Genomic DNA, 19,316 nt, shown 5'->3' on the forward strand with positions numbered 1-19,316 from the left:
TTATGAATTTTTGTAAAAGATTTTATGCCAGGAGCATTTCAAAAATGTTATCAAAAGTCATAGGTACTTGGTGGCAGGACAATATTTTTTAGCTCTCCCCATTTTTCCAAAGTCATTTATTTTTTGTTTTCTGCTTTCCTGTATACATGTACTATGAACATACATATAATATAAAGTGTATATGCTATTTACTATCAATTCCAAGTATTTTATCCTAGCTGGTCAATGGTATTTAAGTTCTATAATATATCAATGACCACTGTAGATGGAAATCTTTGTATTGATAGAAAATAGCAAATACACTTTATTTATATTACATTTATTATCAAAGTTAGTATATAGTGAAATGCAAAAATGATTGTCCTGTCCCCAAGTACTTTTAGTCTTTTTATGTGTAACTTTAACACAGTCCTAAACGGAAGTCTTGTCTATAACTTAAAAGTCTGTCCGATGACATAAACCATATCCTGATGCCTTTATTTTTTTTTCCCTCCCAAAATAACCCAAACTTAGCAATCATAAGCAAGGATGACAAATGCAACTATGCATGGTACCTTTAGGACACAGAGGCATGATGATTAATATATTGTGGAAGGGAGAGAAGCGACACATAAATGAGGTCTTCTAATTTAATAGTATAGATTTGACTCCAAGTTATACCATTAGGGATATAAGAACCCTGGCTTTGATTTTCTCCTTCCCAAACAGGAGATGATACTTGTGTCTGAATAATTATAAATCAATTAGACAACACTCTGTTAATTTTTTTGTTTTAGAGTAAAATGACTAAATAAATACTGAAACTATAAATGATTCAAAAAGTCAAATAGTGCTGTGATATGAGAACTATATACACATCACATCACATCACTGCACATACACACAGATAATCAAAGAACATCTTACTAAGTGAGTCCTCAAGAAGAGATTTATTCATATCGTCTTCATGCTGCTCTTCCACATCCTCCAACCGTTTCTCCCACAATCTCTCTATCTTCTGTATGTCTTCCTCATGTTCCTGTGTCAGCTGGTCATTTAGTTCCTTCAGAGATTGGACATGTGTCTTCTCTAGTTCTGTCTTCACTAGGTCTAACTGACCAGAGTAGATCTGTTCTAAAGTGATTCTCATGGCCTTCACCTTCAAGTCTACATCTTCCTGCAAACAATGATTTGAATAAATTAATGAAAAACAATGGCTGAATGGCTCTAAAGTTATTTGAGGGTAAATGCGTTAGTGCCTACCCAGCCAGTTTTGGTTTACTGCCCCTCATGCAAACCTCAAATAAAACGAAGTTAAATCTCAAAACAGACTTATCCTCTAGTAAAGGAATTGGCAATCTTGGTTGGAACTTGGAATATGTTAGTCTAGAAGAAGTTACGATTATCAATGTATTTGTATGCCACATTATAAACTATATTAAAACCACGATTTAGTTTCCCCCTCAAACTTTTATAGTGACATAATTTCTGGGATTGAAGATATATATCTAACAATTTAACTTAATAAGAGCTTCTTAATCTAGTGGAATACAATAACATACAAGATATCTCTGCTGTAATAATTCTATTTCTGATGCATGCTGTGTATTCAGGCCAGATATTATTTCATCCAATTTTTCTTTCTCTGCTGTGTCAAGCTTCTCCATTTTATCTTCATTGCTCTGTTAAAAATAACATTTTTTGTAAGAATATATTTTATCAAAGCTTAAAAGCTTTATTGAAGGAAATAGGTAAAGCCTTGATAAAATAAAGAACCAGTCATTGCACTTATTTGCAACTCAGGTTTGTTTTGTTTAGCATTGGGTGTAATTCAGTTTTAACACTTTATCATACACTTTTTTTTAATTTACACCTGTTAAGTGCATATCACCTTATATAGACAATTATAGTGTTAAGACTAGATATAATAACAATATAAGGATAAGGCTAAGAAACTTGGAATATTCAAGGCTTTACTGAGCTTCTTCTGTTTCAGATTGAATCCTTATATAGTTATTGAGTCAAGTCTATACCCTATATCATTGTCTATAGACTTAACTCAATAACTATAATATATAGCAATCTAAAAATATCTTTACAAATTTTGTGTTTTCATTATTTTTTTTTAAATATGATAAAACTGCTTTTTAAAGGTCACCAAAGAAAACACAAACACCTCTTACTATTGAGATGTAAATATGTTATTTTCAAAAATGTGTGTTGTTGAAATCAGTCCAGTGAAATGTGCAGCTGATTTTAAAATAGAATATCAACAATAAGCAATAACATTATATACAAAATTCTCTTCAAATAAGAAAAGAACAAAACAGTCTGTAGGAGAAATGTGGAGAAATGACTTTATGTTAGCGACTGCCTTGCAGACATGTGTAAAGGAGTAAAATGCCCCCTTTTTCAGCCTATATTTCTAATTGGGATGTATTGACCAATATAACAATGAATCATAGCCAATGCAATGGCTAGATAGGAAATAAGACTTTTTGTTAAAAATTTATGTTCATGCATTATATTTATGAGGTCACAAAAAGTACAAATTTTGATTTTCCACGAAAAAAACAATGAATATGGGTAAATTTCTATTGAATATTTGGACAGGAAACAGAGTGTATAAGTCGACAAAAAATGTTTGTTATGACACATTACATGTCTTACTTGAATATTTAGGTTGTCGACGGCTGCGCTCTATGTTTTCTGGTCATAATTGTGGCTGAAATCCTGTCGTTTTTGTAAAAATTCGCAAAAATTAGCAATTTTGGCCTAAATGGGGTGTATAAATTAATGCTTTAGAATAAAACTATGACATAAATAGTTTGATATAACTTTCTCACAAGTCTTTAAGCCGACTTAAAACATTTTTTTATCTTAAAACATTGAAATTTATAATCGGGCCTAATATGGCCCTTACCAAACCTACTCCTTTCAAATGATTTAAGAGTAGGGGTGGGGGCATGGCTAAAGGCTGTATACAGTGAGAAACTGTTTATCACATACAATCATTGTCTACACATTTTGACTCCTTAAAAAGAATTATAGCAGTAGAAATTAGAATTATAGTAGTAGAAATTGACTTCATTTCCTGTCAATGTTTTTATTTTGGTATTGCACAAGGTTATGCCTTCTCAAATCTATCTACATCTTTATCTTGGTTAACATTGTTTATTCCTTAAGTGTGCATTCACAAAGCTTTCAGCAACTGTGAGCTCTATTTTATGGGAGGGGAGAAATAAGCATACACAAACATATTTAACCCACAACATTCTTTATGTGTCGGTGACAAGCCTATAACTCCAGTGGTGTCATTGTTGGTATTAACTTAAACTGTCTGTCTGTGACATCAGAAAATTTGAATGTTTATTACCTGAGTGCATTCCATTTTCTCTGTTCTAGCTTGTCTTTCACTATCCAGTTCTTGTCGGAAACTGTTAAGTTGAGATTCATACTGTGTCTTCAACTTTTCAAGCTGTGAAGAGAAAAAATGGTTTGATTAAGACAAGATAGTTTATTGTGTTGAGTTGGGCTGATACTTGACCCAGACATCTTTTTCACTGTAAAAATACATAAGAATTTGAAGGTGCTTAAATTTTAAAAGATATTACTAATGCTCATGATGCTTGCAAACCGTTATTCTTGACATCAAAACAACTTTCACACATAACCACAGGCCTGTAAAATTGCTTTCATGTCATAAAGATCTCTATGGCCAACAGCATTTAGACATAATTATTTCTCCAACTTCTCGATACACAATAACTTAACTCAAAGACTGTAAAACATGCAATTCTTACATTGAAAATAACACTAGCTACTTTTTCAAAACACTTTTTATTATTAAGTAGGAATGAAAATTCTTTTATTCATTAGTATCTGAAACATTTAAGATCAACTTCTTTTTTGTTTCAGGGGTTAACAATATCATAACTAAGCACCCAATAAACCTCAGTTTTTGTTTTAAATTCATGGTAACAAATTTGAAAAGAAATTCTGGCAAAGAAAATATTTTGAAATAAAACCTTAATGTTTCAATCAACCTTTACATATTTGTAAGTATTTGTCTGTGAAATGTATGTTTGAAAATATATTCAAGCTACATCTTGTATATTTGAAATTTGTCTTAGGTTCTCAAACTTTAATAGCACACATGTTAGCAAAACTGCCAAAATGAGATATCTGCTGGTTATAATATTATATGGACAACAACAATTTCCAAACAAGGTATTTTAAATCAAATGTCATTTACAATAATGCTGATGTTATCTAATATCTTTAGTACAAAAATATAATACAATCACCATTTTTGGTCAAACCCAGCAAAAGTGAGATATGGACAAAATTTTCTCACTTTGTAATGATATTTACAGTTATGAAATGTCAGATTACATAAATTGGTAATTTGACATTTACGATTATGAAACAATTTTACAAATTTTACTATCATGATTATTTTTTTATATTTTAAGGTCAAATATAATTGCTTTATCATATCTTCAAAAGGATAAAATTGAGAATGGAAATCGGGAATGTGTCAAAGAGACAACAACCCGACCAAATAAAAAACAACAGCAGAGGGTCACCAACAGGTCTTCAATGTAGCGAGAAATTCCCGCACCCGGAGGCGTCCTTCAGCTGGCCCCTAAACAAATATACACTAGTCCAGTGATAATGAACGCCATACTAATTTCCAAATTGTACACAAGAAACGAGAATATCAAACATAGTGTATGGTAATCATATTTTTAATTTATCTATGTCATGTATTTCAAACAATACAACTAGCATGGATTTGATTAATAATTGGTTTAAGTCACATCAAGACTTGCTTTATCCCAATGTACTCGGGTTTGAAAGTTCAAGATAGACTTACAAAGAATACTAAATATTTAACATAGATACTATTTGTATCCAGAAATGAGTTAAATGTTTTTGAATGTGTTTATTGAAGAAACGTAAGTGTTTTGTTCTGATATTTGCTCATAATCTTAAGACCAAGTCAAAATCATTTTAGGGACTACGATTGTCCGTTCTTGTGGCTTTCCAAACACATTTAAAACTTCATTAACCACTATTTCAACAACCCTCAAAGTTTATTCAAACAATTTTATGGCATGTAAACATCAATTGTAAAAAATAGTCTTCAAACTATGGGGTCATTGAAATTTTCAATTTAAGGTAACTGTATGTATCCAAGATTAAAAGTGCATCACCTAATTTGCCTATTCCATCTCCTTTTAATTTTGAATTCAAACATGGTGAAAAAGCAGAAAGCTGCAAGCTTTTATTTCAAAGAGAGAGAGGGGTTATATCCAGAAAAAACATGTCGAAACATAAACAAACAGTCCAGTAGAATAAGTACTGTCTCAACCTTGAAAGTCAAGTATTTAGTTTTGTGTGAATGTAATTACTGCTGCCTGAATGTTAATTCCTCATGGACTGTGGCAAAAATAAATAACCTAACCAAGTTTACAATCCCTTTAAACGAATAGAAATATTATTCTAAATTAAGTAAAAATGTACATAGATGGTCTTTAAGGGGATTATATCCAAAATATAAACAAGTTTTGGGAAAAGATCAAAAACAATTCATATAAGAAGAACAATTTAACAAAAACATAGCATACACTGAAAGTACTTAACACTATAGTGATAAAATTTGTCATCAACATCCTATAAAGTTCTAAAATTAGGTGAAATGAAATTATCAATATTTATGATAATATGATGATAATTGAGTAATTATATACCAACACCAAGATAAAAGGCATTTTAATGACTAGTCTAATGATGCACCTTTTATATATGGCACATCACAGGACAATATACCATTTTACGTCATTTTCACCCATTTCAATACCCACTTTATTAAATAATTAAATCCATCTGATTCTTATTCTATCATAATGGCTATATTCTGACAAGACTAGTTGACTCATGTTATTTTTCAAAACATTTTTTATTTAACCACATTTTTCACCAAAAAAGTTACGTAGTTATTTCTGAACAGAATTTCTTTAAACCGTTCCAACCAAAAACTTATGGGCAAATCAGAAATTTGAATTTTTAATTTTTTTTACTAGAATACACCTGCGACATCGCAGGCCCTTGACTAAATTAAAGCATCTTCGCCTTATGTTTACCCTTGTTTTTGTTAGGATTTGTATTGTTATGCTAATCATAAGGTGTTGAGTTTTCCCTGCTTTCTGTTTGAACCTGTTATGTTTTCTTACTACAACTGGAAACTACTATTGGTATAGTATCATATGGAAAATAAAGGGTCTATAATGGTGTAATTTTTAATCAACTTATTATCCTATATTAGATAAACTGTTACATAAAGTTGAATTTTTGATTCATTGTCTTTACGTCATGCCTGCTGATATATTGGACCTGGTAATTTAAGAAGTATAGATGTGACTGAACTGTGTAGTAAAAATCATATAAAAAGGGCAATAACTCAAAATGTTATTACATGTTACACATAAGCCATGGCCAATCTTGTTGATGTTACTCACTTATGGGAAGATATGATTGTTGGTGTTAATCAATATTAGTAACTAAGTCTTATGAAAGTTTAATCATTCCAGCAACTGATCAGGGTTTTTTCTAAATGTAAAGAAAAAGAAAAATTTTGGCCCTCAAGATGTAAATAAGTAAAAAAAAAAAAATATCGTTTATAATACATTTTGTACTTGACTAGTGTAGATAACAGTATTGAAGTTTAAACTTTTTATAATTTGTATTAATTTTGTTTATATTTTTTTCATACGAATAAGATGATGTGGCAAGATTGACAATGAGGCAACTTTGTCCACATTTGAGAGTTAAAAAAATATCAAGCGATGCTAAACACTTAGAAATAGCTTTGTATGCAACCAGTCTTTCATATTCAGAAGTACAAAAAACAAGAATGTGTCCATAGTACACAGATGCCCCACTCACACATTCTCTTTCTATGTTCAGTAGACCGTGAAATTGGGGTAAAAACTCCAATTTGACATTAAAATTAGGAAGGTCATATATTAGGGAACATGCATATATACGTGTACTAAGTTTCAAGTTAATTGGACTTCAACTTTATCAAAAACTACCTTGACCAAAAACTTTAATCTGAAGCGGGACATACAGACAGACAGACAGACAGACGAACGAAAGGATGGACAAACCAACGAACAGAGAAAGGACGCACAGACCAAATAACATCCTAAGTATTCTGATTGGTTGCCTTATTAATAAGATTTTCATCCTTGGTCAATTTACTTTACCAAGTAAAAATTCAATCATGGAACAATGTTACTGTACCAAATCTGACAAGTCTTGTTTTTGTGTTGCCTTTTAGGGATTTTCCAGGTTACATGTTATACATGCTATATAGAATGGACTAATTATATAAGACATGTTGCAGCAATTAGCATGTCCTGTTGTTGAAAAAAAGCTTTATTAATTGAAGCAGACCAATTAGCTGACTGTGCGTTTTCCACATACCGGTAGTTTTTTATATATATATTTTTTTCAATTCAAATAGGAACCTTGTCCTCAAAAGGCAGGAATTAATTTCCACAGGAAATTATGTGGAAATTAGACAGACAACAATCTATCTTGTTTTTCACATGCAGAAAAGGCAGTTATCATATACCTTCTATTAAAAATTAATTATTATACTTCCTTCATTTTACCATGAACCAATGGGTTTAGAAAATGGAGCTGTATGTCTTCTAAATGTTATCTTCAATGTTTTATACTTAATAAATTGTAAGGACTTTAACATGAGTCGTTCAATTTTTTGTAATTAACAAATTAATCAGCAACTATCAATAACTCTATCCAATGACACTACTTAAAGCGATCAACAGGTATAATGAATGCGTGCTTTAAAGGCATTTTAAAAGGTAATGATCTTGGTACTGATATGAAACCAAAATTGTTAGAAATTCAATGCTAGTAAATTTACTCTTTAATTACTATAAAAGTTAATTCAATCCATGAAGACCATTCAACCAAGTTATGAAAAATAAAAGCCTTATAATCTTTTAAACTTCGATAAATACAAGTAAAAGCAAGTATGAATGTGGTGGAAAAAGAGTGTCAAAATAAAAGCAATCTAAATTTATTTGCTAGCCTGCATTTATTAAATGGAAACTGAACAGTACATAATACATATTTATCAGTAGTGTAGCTTGAAACATGGAAATCAATATTTCAAAACAATTCTCACACTCCCCTTTTTTAGCAATAACAAATATATCACAGAACCATTATTGAACAACCAAGGTACAAAAAAAACGTTTTTTAATACAAATGCTATAGAAATTTTCTTGTTTGTATGTACACCCCTCAGCAATGAGCAAAGCACTATACTATAGTCAACTTTAAAAGACACCAGACAAGAAAAACTATGAAACAATTTGAAAGATAAATCAAATACCAAAAAATAAGTACATCTATAGAGGCATACTGTCCTCAACAATATACAGGTTTAAAGTCTTAACATAATTTATCCAAATGACATGTAAAAATAAATGTGGGTAAATTCCATTTATTCCATTATAAGTAATACAAAATGTGGGTAAATTTCATAATAAATAAAATGTGGAGGAATTTCATAGAAATGGTCAAGTATCTGCTAAAATTCCTCAAATAGCAAAATCAACTAATTACAACAACTAAATATAACAACTAAATATAACCTGCACATTTTAGCTGTCTCTTTTATAATATTAGTTTGTACCTTAGTATTTATACTCTGAAGTTGGAGTCCATCTTCTATAATATTAGTTTGTACCTTAGTATTTATGCTCTGAAGTTGAAGTCCATCTTTTATAATATTAGTTTGTACCTTAGTATTTATACTCTGAAGTTGAAGCCCATCTTTTATAATATTAGTTTGTACCTAAGTATTTATACTCTGAAGTTGAAGTCCATCTTCTATAATATTAGTTTGTACCTTAGTATTTATACTCTGAAGTTGAAGCCCATCTTCTATAATATTAGTTTGTACCTTAGTATTTATACCCTGAAGTTGAAGCCCATCTTTTATAATATTAGTTTGTACCTTAGTATTTATACTCTGAAGTTGAAGCCCATCTTCTATAATATTAGTTTGTACCTTAGTATTTATACTCTGAAGTTGAAGTCCATCTTTTATAATATTAGTTTGTACCTTAGTATTTATACTCTGAAGTTGAAGCCCATCTTTTATAATATTAGTTTGTACCTTAGTATTTATACTCTGAAGTTGAAGTCCATCTGGGAGCCAACTCAGAACTAATCCATCCTGATTCTCAACACCTACTAACTGCATAGAATCTATCCTGAACATACTGCAGGTATGATGCTTCTCAGTTTGACATTAAATATCCTCATCAATTAAAGGGAAAAGCACATTACATGAAAGATATTCCTAGACACATTGCTTATTCTTTAACATTAATTCCACATTCATGGTAAGTATTTTCCAGTGTCTGACTCTCCATTTCGAAATAAGAACATTTTCAGGGATTTAATATTATGAAGCAAGAACTGTATGTTTTCTATGCTTAAAATACAGTATATCCAAAAAACAATATGCATTTGCAGAGAAATGAGGTGAAACTACAAAATTTAGCTAAGCATCCAAAAAGAACCAGTAACAAAGAACTAAGCAAAAAGAAATGATAAACAAAAGAAAACTGACTGTAAAAGGAATCTATGGTTTAACGAATCAAGAAGTTACCATATTTGCCTGAGTTTTCAATACACCAAGGTGTAATAGGGGTTAATATTTAATGAAGACCTGGCCTAATTGTCAGATTTATCTACACATCAAACAACTCATAAAAAATCAAGTGTTAATTAAATTTATACCCACAACCTGTCATACTATTGGTAAAAAGTTCCTTCATTCATTTACATACTCACAAAAAATTAGACAGTACATTCATTTTAACCATATTTAGAATATAAGCAGTATGTATAACATTCAATCTAATATTGAACAAAGAGCTTTAAATCTTATTTTAATTTGTTGTTATCAAGCTATAAATTATATAATTTACAGTTAACTGGTGAAGTTGGATGACATATTTAGTCGTGAGTATCACAATACTTTAACATTGAGACGAACTTATAAAAATAAGGAGATGGTTGGATCTACAGATACACACAGTAAAATTATCAAGATTATTTTATTGTTGTTTCATCATTTCTTGGTTTGTTATCCAAATGACGTATAAAATTGACAATGGAAATGGGGAATGTGTCAAAAAGACAACAACCTGACCAAAAAGCAGAAAACAGCCGAAGACCACCAATGGGTCTTCAACACTGTGAGAAAATCCCACATGGACATCATACTAAACTTCAAAACGTATAAATGAAATAAAATAAAAAATCATACAAGACTAAAATTAATTTAAACATGTTTCGACCCTCCCCCTATAACTCAAGCCGATGTAGAAAAAACAAACTCACAACAATACACACAGTAAAACCTTGAAAATATGTTTTAAATTGACTCCACTTTTTATTCATATAAGGTTTTATACAGGTTAACAAGATTATCTTGCTAAGATTGAACAAATGTTAAACCATTACAGAGATCCTTTGATGCTTCATCCAAGTAATACAGTCCATGTTTAATGCCTAGGTCTTTTTCTAATTAGGTTGACAAGATCACAAATAAGGATTAATTGACCATTTCAATATTAATCAATGACTACTAGAGTGGGCCATTTTCCAATATAGCAGAATTTGGGTAGATTTTACACCTAGATTGAATACAATAATCAACGGTAATACTATAAATACTATGTACACACCTTCCAAGTTTAAAATTCCACAACTTTGTAGGTTTGTACATATTTGATTTAAGCTGATATATGTTCTCCTACAATTATGTGATAATATACAAATTTACAAATTTAACTGATTATATTATTTCAATTTGTTAAGGATCACTAGCATACCATATCTAAACAATAAATGTTTCTGCACCTTTTAACATTAAATATAATATTCTATAACAACAAATAGCACAACTAAAATGTTTCCCCAATAGCTTGGAAGTTCATATCTTTAAAAACATACGTATACATGTTGGTCCATTTTCAATTAGCTTTTTACTTATAAATATAGTGCCTATTTGAACTTCCCCTACCTTTTCAATATCTTTAAGGTTTTGCATGTGATCAATATTTTTCATTTTCAAATTTAACATAGGACAGAATTAACAGCATGGACATTTGAAACAAGAATGTGTCCCCAGTACAGGGATGCCCCATCCGGGCTATCATTTTCTATGTTCAGTGGAAAATCTCTATTTTGGCATTAAAATGAGAAAGATCATATCATAGGGAACATGTATACTAAGTTTTAAGTTGATTGGACTTCAACTTCATTAAAAACTACCTCGACCAAAAACTTAAACCTGAAGTGGGACAGACAGACGAACGAACGGATGGACGAATGAACGAATGAATGAATGGATGCAGACCAGAAAACATAATGCCCATAAATGGGGCATAATAAATGGGGCATAAAAATCAAAAAAATTTGTCATGGATATTGAAATATTAATTAACAACAAGAATATGAATTGAAAAAAGCTAACAATTCAGACTTGGCATAAATCTATCAACTATTGTAATATGTATATTTTGTTTATATGTAAACTCATACTAGGCTCTCAGTGGCCAACATTAAGAGATTTCTTTTAACTTCTGCCTTTTTCCTATTTTTCCTGCATATTAGGAAAACATTTGTCACTTAAGACACAAAGCATCTATCTGCAGCAATTGAGTAATCTTGTTTATGAATTTCTTCAGATTATTTAAAATATAATAATGTAAAGAACATTTGCTAATGCTATACAAAATGGTTCATCTTATTTCCACTGTATATCTGGATTAAAACTTTCACTATTGATGGGGTTTACAAATAACACTTAAACCTGTTTACCTTAATTCATGTATACAAAGATAAATTAAAATCTGTTTATTGTTCAAAATTCCAAATAATGAAAGATTTTTTTTTAAAAGCATTTAAATGAAGCATGCCTTCATAAATTTAATAAACTTTGGCCTCGTAATATTAAAGCTCAAATATACAATTTTGCATAATCATTTGCATAAAATATTTTTAAATACATATGAACTTGTTAACACAAGTAAAATATATAGAAAGTTTAATGTTCAATTGAATCAAATATGTATCACAGCATCAATTTGCATAGCTTTTTTGGTCATAAAATTTGTCTAAAATAAATCATTTTAATCAGCTGTAAAAATGGTGTTGGTCAGTCAGATAAAAAGTCAAATTTAGATATTGGAAAAAATGAATTTGTAATTGATTTCGAAATTTAAACAAGAGTGCACAGCTGGAATGTCTTGCCTGCTTTATTGACAATTGATTTTATGTTGAAAGTCTTCAAGATAAAGGTTTTAATACAAGTATCAGATAAACATAACATTTTTTAAATATCCATGGCAGTGAGGTCAAGGTTAGAAAACTCCTGTCAGACATGTTCACCTTACAAATATTCAAATATATATAAAAAAAAAAAAAAAAAAAAGTTGACCTTACAGCTTATAGTATTTGAAAACCAGACCAAAATAGAAAAAAAACTTTTAACTTTGAACAATGAACCATTAAAATGTGGTCAAGGTCAGATGGAACCTGCCAGACTGACAATATGTAACTATTACAATCATTCCATGCATCACATATAGTTGACCTTATACTTATAGTCTCTGAGATATCGACCTAATCATGTGACTAACCTTGATCATTGATTCCTGAAAGGAGGTCAAGGTCAGGTGAATTAATGTCTGAAAGACATGTAGACATTTCAAGGAACCAATATATATTAAATATAATTATCTTACTACTCATAACTAGTGAGAAATTCACATAACAGAAAAAAAATCAAGGAGATGCTGAACCATAAAATGAGATCAAGGAGTATGGCACAGTTACTGTAAACAAATTGAAATCTGAACATTATACCAGTGGTACATGCAAGTGTTTGATTGTCAGTTTGTTAAGATCCAGTGGCAAATATATCATGCATGTTCAGGTAAACAGAGCTCAAAGACTCACTAAGACAAAATTTCATCCATCACAGGGACTTACACATTTGGAATGATGAGCATCATATATTTTAGAGAAGTCAAAATATTGATTTTTTTTTTTTTTTTTAATTCAGCTAATAAAATGCCCCTTTTTTAATCTGAAGAAGACAAAAAAATTAGTATCTTACTAGTTTCTGACTGACTGGAAATTATCTTATTACAGGAAGATCAATAGGAAAAGCTCCTAATTATAAGTATTCAATATTAACTAAGAGTATATTTAGTCAAGATTCCACACTTTTGGATGTGAAAGTCCCATTTAATTGGCACATAACACATGAACCTTATGTAAGGTGTCTGATGACAACTAAAAATAAAGTTACAGAGAAAGTATTTTTGGTTTTGTTGGTTTTTTGGTTACACATTTTTTGTATGTAATAAGATATAATTACATATAATTCGGGCCAGGTGAGCTAAAAAGGACACTCAAAATAACACTATGTCCTCCCTTTGGAATAAATGAATAATTTCAGTTTGGTTCAATTTTTTTATCAAAAATAAGAGCTGAAAACATCTCTAATATGTATTAGTGACTTGCAAGTCATTAATTCAATAGTTTGAATCAGTATTCCTTTAAACTTTTATTCAATCTTAAGATAAATTTAAGTGGAGATGGGTTATCCATAGTTCACATGTAGTCAGCATTTCATTCATTAAAAAGAAGAGAATGTCAACATTAAAAAGTGTATCAAGGGACACACCAGGAATAAACATTTCTTTGACTGTCCCAGTCCACAGAAATCATTTTTATACAGGTAAAATGTAAACGATGATTTACGTTAACTTGCAACCTACCCCCTAGAAACAGACCATTTTAAGTTTTCATGTGTATGTCTGTCTATCTAAATTTTATTTTTTTTAAATTGAAATATAAGACCTTCAGAACTCTTTTGAGTTTGGAGGTCATTTCAATGGATTAAATTAAATGGTGTATAGTCTTAAAGGCATAAAAAGCTTGAAAATATTTTTTTTGTATTTTACAAATCTGTTTATCAAATATGTAAATTTGGTTTAAATAGGTAAAGATAATTTGACAGTTAATGCCCCCGTAACAAAATTTTCCCAATTTTGTAAACCCTCTTCTGTTAATAAAAGACTTCATACTACTACTGGTACATTCACATTTTTCTCATTGAGGTTTTACATATTTCTTCATGAATAAAATAAATGTAAAATCATATTTAGTTAAATTGAAACATTAGGTTTAAGTAAGACCACTAGAATTAAATATTAATCCCATCCCTCTTTTGGCATGAACTCAATATCAAGAATTTATCTATTTAAACTGACTAGTATTATTTAGGTTTTGAACACACTTTACTCATTCTTAATGTTTCAAACAGCATAACCAGGGTTATTAATATATTGCTTAATTTAAATTATTTCAACTGTAAAATATTTAACAGGCAAGTGCTTTGAATGTAATTCTGCCTTTACTGTAAAGTAGGAAATTTTGATGACAAATGTTTTTTTGCAAAAATATACATAGTGTAACTTTTATCTCTAAGACAGGTAAAAGTGAGAGACACTAAAAAAAAGTGAAAATTGATCATTTATAAGTACATCTAGTAAAAGTTTTCAATATTAAGTTCCTAACTGTATATGGACCTCAATTAAAATACTTCAATAGACTTTAAAATTTACATTGCAATGTAGAATGTGAGAGAAAAATATTTTTAAAGAATGCTACACCCATGTCAAAATATCTGCTTACTCATAGCACATTGGGTACACCTAACATAAACATTTTACAAGAACTATAACTAACATTCTATCATAAGCTCAAAACTCTTTCAACACTGGGTAGATTAAGATATTTAAATTCAAAATTCATAAAATTAAACAAACATTATGTTGAAGTTATCTAGTTTCCGTCATTTGTCTACATTTCATATCTACCTACTATATACCATTCACAGAAGAGGAAGGGACACTTCACTTCTATAACTATATTGTTTGTTTTAATATTAACCCACAAGTAGATTTAAGATTTATGGTCCTTATCATAAAACATACACCTACATGTATGCATTTATTAAATGATAAAAATGCAATTATAGATAAAGACTGTCAACATTACTTGAACTATATTTTATTTTTTTGCTCAAGTGCAGAGCATATCAACCCCTTGCTGGTGTGTACCCTAACAGACATAAAAGTAAACTCTGGAATCCCCCTTACACATTTTTTTTACTTTCACATTAACAGTAGGGCAATCCTTTTAAACACTTATTGTAGACCAATATATTATTCACAATACACAAAAATATGCTATTTGCAAGTATTTGCTGATTTACTGCTAATAAAATTAATAATTCAGGTGTTCTTTCTGGTCTTACCTGTTCCCTAAGATCACCATGGTTACCAGGGTAAACATTTTCCTCTCCATTATTCTCCATTTTCCAGGACAGAATATTACCATTCCTATTTTTATCCACTTATTTCATTTTCCTTCCTATATGCACCTGTCCATTATTGACTCTCACAAATGTCTATTCCCAATCAAATATTTAATTTGCGAAAAATAATCCGAAAAATTTCAATTGTGAAGTTATACAGCAGTAATTGTGAAGACCATTTTTGGAATCTCTGGTCTCTCTGACATCTGACACTATTTAACTCTACTATGGGACAATACACATGGTAAAAGGAATACCTATATCATATTTATATATGTAAACACCAAAACCAATTATATGGTATTGTCACATTGTTAACTCTATCGTTATACAAAATATGTCAATCAAGCGAAAAAGCAAAATTAAAAGGCCAGAAATTTTACAAAATCCTTTTCAAGACAATACATCTCTAAAAGGATCTGAGTTTAAAGGGACAGGAATAAAAAAGTATAAAGAAGCAATGATTTTTGATACATGGTAAGCATGTGTTGACAGGAACTGATTCCCTCCATAAATGTCTATAGTTTATTTCTCATTAGTTTGTTTATAGTAAAATCAATAGTTTACAGGTAAGTGAACAGGTAAACTCGTCATACTGAATCAGACAATTAGTACAGGAAAATCATCTTTATTGATCTATATTTTAAGAATTCTGAATGCTCTCCGTGGTTCATTTAGGTATTGGTATATCAAAAGAATCAGTTATGTCAAATCTTGCATTTTTTTTTTTTTAATATCTTGGTCATATACTTTCACAGGTCTTTCAGTTACACACAAACAAGGGTTAAATAAGTAATCTATTTAGATATATATCTCCAAAGTTCTAAAATTTTAAAGCTGAAATGTAAGATGCTGAAACAAAATTTGAAGTTTTTTATTTTCCAAAGAGTCAACTTTTTTGGGTTAAATACTTTTTTTGACAAAGATGAGCAAAAGTACTTTCACTTCATTTCAAAGAAATTATATTGGTGGAAATCTTTTTTTTATAGCCAAACTCCACAATATACAAAACTCAGACAACAAATTCAATACTCCTCAATGTGAGCATATTGACATAAGAAATGAAGCATTAAAACATCAGGTTAACAATCTTTTTGTTGACAGACTTATCTATAATTGCACTTTTTAATCAGCCTGATATAGTAATTCTAAAAAAATCTACAAGAACTTCTGCACAAATTATCTACTTAAAGGAAAAATGAGTATTCATCAATATTTTAAGGTTTGACTGTTGTATAAATCATACAGTCCACCAATATCTTAAGGTTTGACTGTTGTATAAATCATAATCTGATTTCAAATCTTTCTAGTTTAGCATTGCAGGAATTTAATTAATTCTAAAAGATTATTTATAATCAATTACACCAACTCAACCTTAAAGGGTACCATTTAAATAGTATATAACTAACCTACAAGGCAATTGTACATAATCTTTTAACATTTTTATTCCTTATATTACCCAATAAATGGTTACCACAAAACCAGAGGCTACATAACCCTGAAATGACAGCTTGCATTTATGTACAATATTGAATAGTATTTCTCACAATTTCAAAAACAGCAGTAGGATTTTCTAGTTATAGGGAATTTATGTATAATGCTTAATGTCACATACACAACTCACAAGAAATTGCAGTTCATACTAAAAATGCAGTCAACCTTAATCAATTTATGGCAAAATTTTGGTAGGGCTTGCCTATGTCCAACCTTACCTAACCTGATTAGTTAAAGGGGCATTGTAGCCTAAAATTGAGCATCAATCTGCCTAAGAATGAGGCAGTGTTGAAAACATGACAAACAAAAACCTACTGAGCTTTACATCAATCTGCCTAAGAATCAGGCCGTGTTGAAAACATGACAAACAAAAACCTACTGAGCTTTACATCAATCTGCCTAAGAATCAGGCAGTGTTGAAAACATGACAAACAAAAACCTACTGAGCTGTACATCAATCTAAGTTCACAATGTATAATAGTGCATTAAAATGACATTCAATTCCTTTTCTGTTAAAACAACAGGGGCAGATCCAGCCATTTTAAAAAGGGGGGGTTCCAACTATATGTCCCCATTCAAATGCATTGTTCGGCCAAAAAAAAAGGGGGGGGGCTCCAACCCACAGAGCCCTCCCCCCTGGATCCACCTCTGTACAATATATAACTTGGTTGAAATGCACTAAAACATTAATAGTTAAGGGGAGATAACTCATTTCCTATCTTTTTTACCACAATTTATCTGGATATTTCTCAAATTACCAAATATGCAGAAATAAAAGACCTACCATTTCTTACTCAGGTTGAGGGTACCTTTGAAGTACAGTGCTTTGGTCTGTGGGTTTTTTCCTGCAACTTTTTCAAATTTTTATAAATTGACGGATTCTTACAAAGACTGTAACTTTATCAAATATCAAAAGGAGAGGTTTTTGGATATATTCATCAATCAAACAACAAAGAGGATACAAGTCACATTGTATAACAAAATAAATGGGGAATGTGTCCCATGGACACAGATGATGCCCCCGCTTGCACATCATATAAAATTATAAAAAGGCATAACTCTAAAAAAATAAAAGTGATGTTACCCAAACTTGTACATAGTCTGAGTTTTGTGGTAATAAGCATTGTGTATATAAGTTTCATAACATTTAGTGGAGGCAAACTATAGTTAGAGAAAGGAAACGAAAAATTCAGCAATTTTTCCATTATTCAGCAATTTTTCCATTTGTAAAGGGCATAACTCTAAGACAGTTAAAGTCAAACCACCCAAAAATCTTGATCTGTATTATGTAGAAATCAACATTTTGTATAAGTTTCATAACATTTGGTTGAGGCAAACTAAAGTTAAAAGAGTACAGAAACAAAAAGTTCAGTAATTTTTCTGTTTGTAGAAGGGCATTACTCTAGTCCCACCACCAAATTTCAAACTTAATCTGTATTATGTGGTAATAAACATTGAATACAAGTTTTATAATATTGGGTTGAGGCAAACTAAAGTAAGGGAATGGAAATGAAAAATTAAACAATTTTCCTTTGTAAAGGGGCATAACTCTAGAAAGGTTAAAGTCACACCACCACAACTCAACTTGATCTGTATTTTGTGGTAATAAGCATTGTTTATAAGTTTAATAACATTTGATAGAGGTAAACTAAAGTTGGAGAACAGAAACGAAAAACATAGCATTTTTTCCATTTGTAAAGGGGCCTAACTCTAGAAGAGTTAACTTGATGCCACCAATATTCAAAGTTGTTCTGTGTTGTTTTTTGGTAATACACATTGTGTATAAGTTCTCCATTATTGGGGGGGGGGGGGGGGGGGGGATTAAAATATTTATTGACACAAAGATGTCTCTACTGTAAGTGTAATTTTAATAGTATAATGCAAATATTGGATTTCAAATAACAAACCAATACTTTAACATGCAATTCAGGGGCAGCATCCCACAACTGGTTGTCTGATGCATTATAGAAAGCATTTCAGAGTAGAAAGATCTTGACCCCATGATCATTTTTACACCCTGTCATATTTGCCCCAAATGCTTTCCGTTCAGAGATATAAGCCAAACTGCACAGCATTTTAAACCTCACTCCCCCTTTTTTTCCCCCATGTGCTATTTTTAGTCATGTTGGCCATCTTGGTTGTTTTTTTTAAATTTCATTTTTCAAACTAGATACCCTAAGGATGATTTAGGCAGAGTTTGGTTTAATTTGGGCAGGTGATCTAAAAATTATATATGTAGCATTTATAAAATTTATAATATTTCATATATTTTTCCATGATTGGATCTCTAAAAGTATAAATGCCACAAAAATTAAAATTCATTTTTCCA

The 19,316-nt window shown here is 30.4% G+C and overlaps 1 protein-coding gene across 16 annotated transcripts in view; it reads right to left on the reverse strand.

Moving 5' to 3' along the window:
* Nucleotides 1–19,316, reverse strand: part of LOC139513412 (A-kinase anchor protein 9-like) — a 135,579-nt gene that overhangs the window by 74,171 nt on the left and 42,092 nt on the right. For 14 of the 16 annotated variants that reach the window (XM_071301855.1, XM_071301847.1, XM_071301853.1 and 11 more), the window contains 3 exons: nt 3,356–3,457; nt 1,542–1,661; nt 907–1,156 (listed from right to left, as the gene is read on the reverse strand). In XM_071301855.1, coding sequence (XP_071157956.1) covers nt 907–1,156; nt 1,542–1,661; nt 3,356–3,457 — 472 coding nt within the window. Of the gene's footprint in view, nt 1–906; nt 1,157–1,541; nt 1,662–3,355; nt 3,458–15,433; nt 16,031–19,316 lie in introns of those variants that run through there. The other 2 variants (XM_071301858.1, XM_071301859.1) reach the window with 2 other exon arrangements.

The sequence above is a fragment of the Mytilus edulis genome, chromosome 2 (assembly GCF_963676685.1).
Source record: "Mytilus edulis chromosome 2, xbMytEdul2.2, whole genome shotgun sequence".
Lineage (NCBI taxonomy): Eukaryota > Metazoa > Mollusca > Bivalvia > Mytilida > Mytilidae > Mytilus > Mytilus edulis.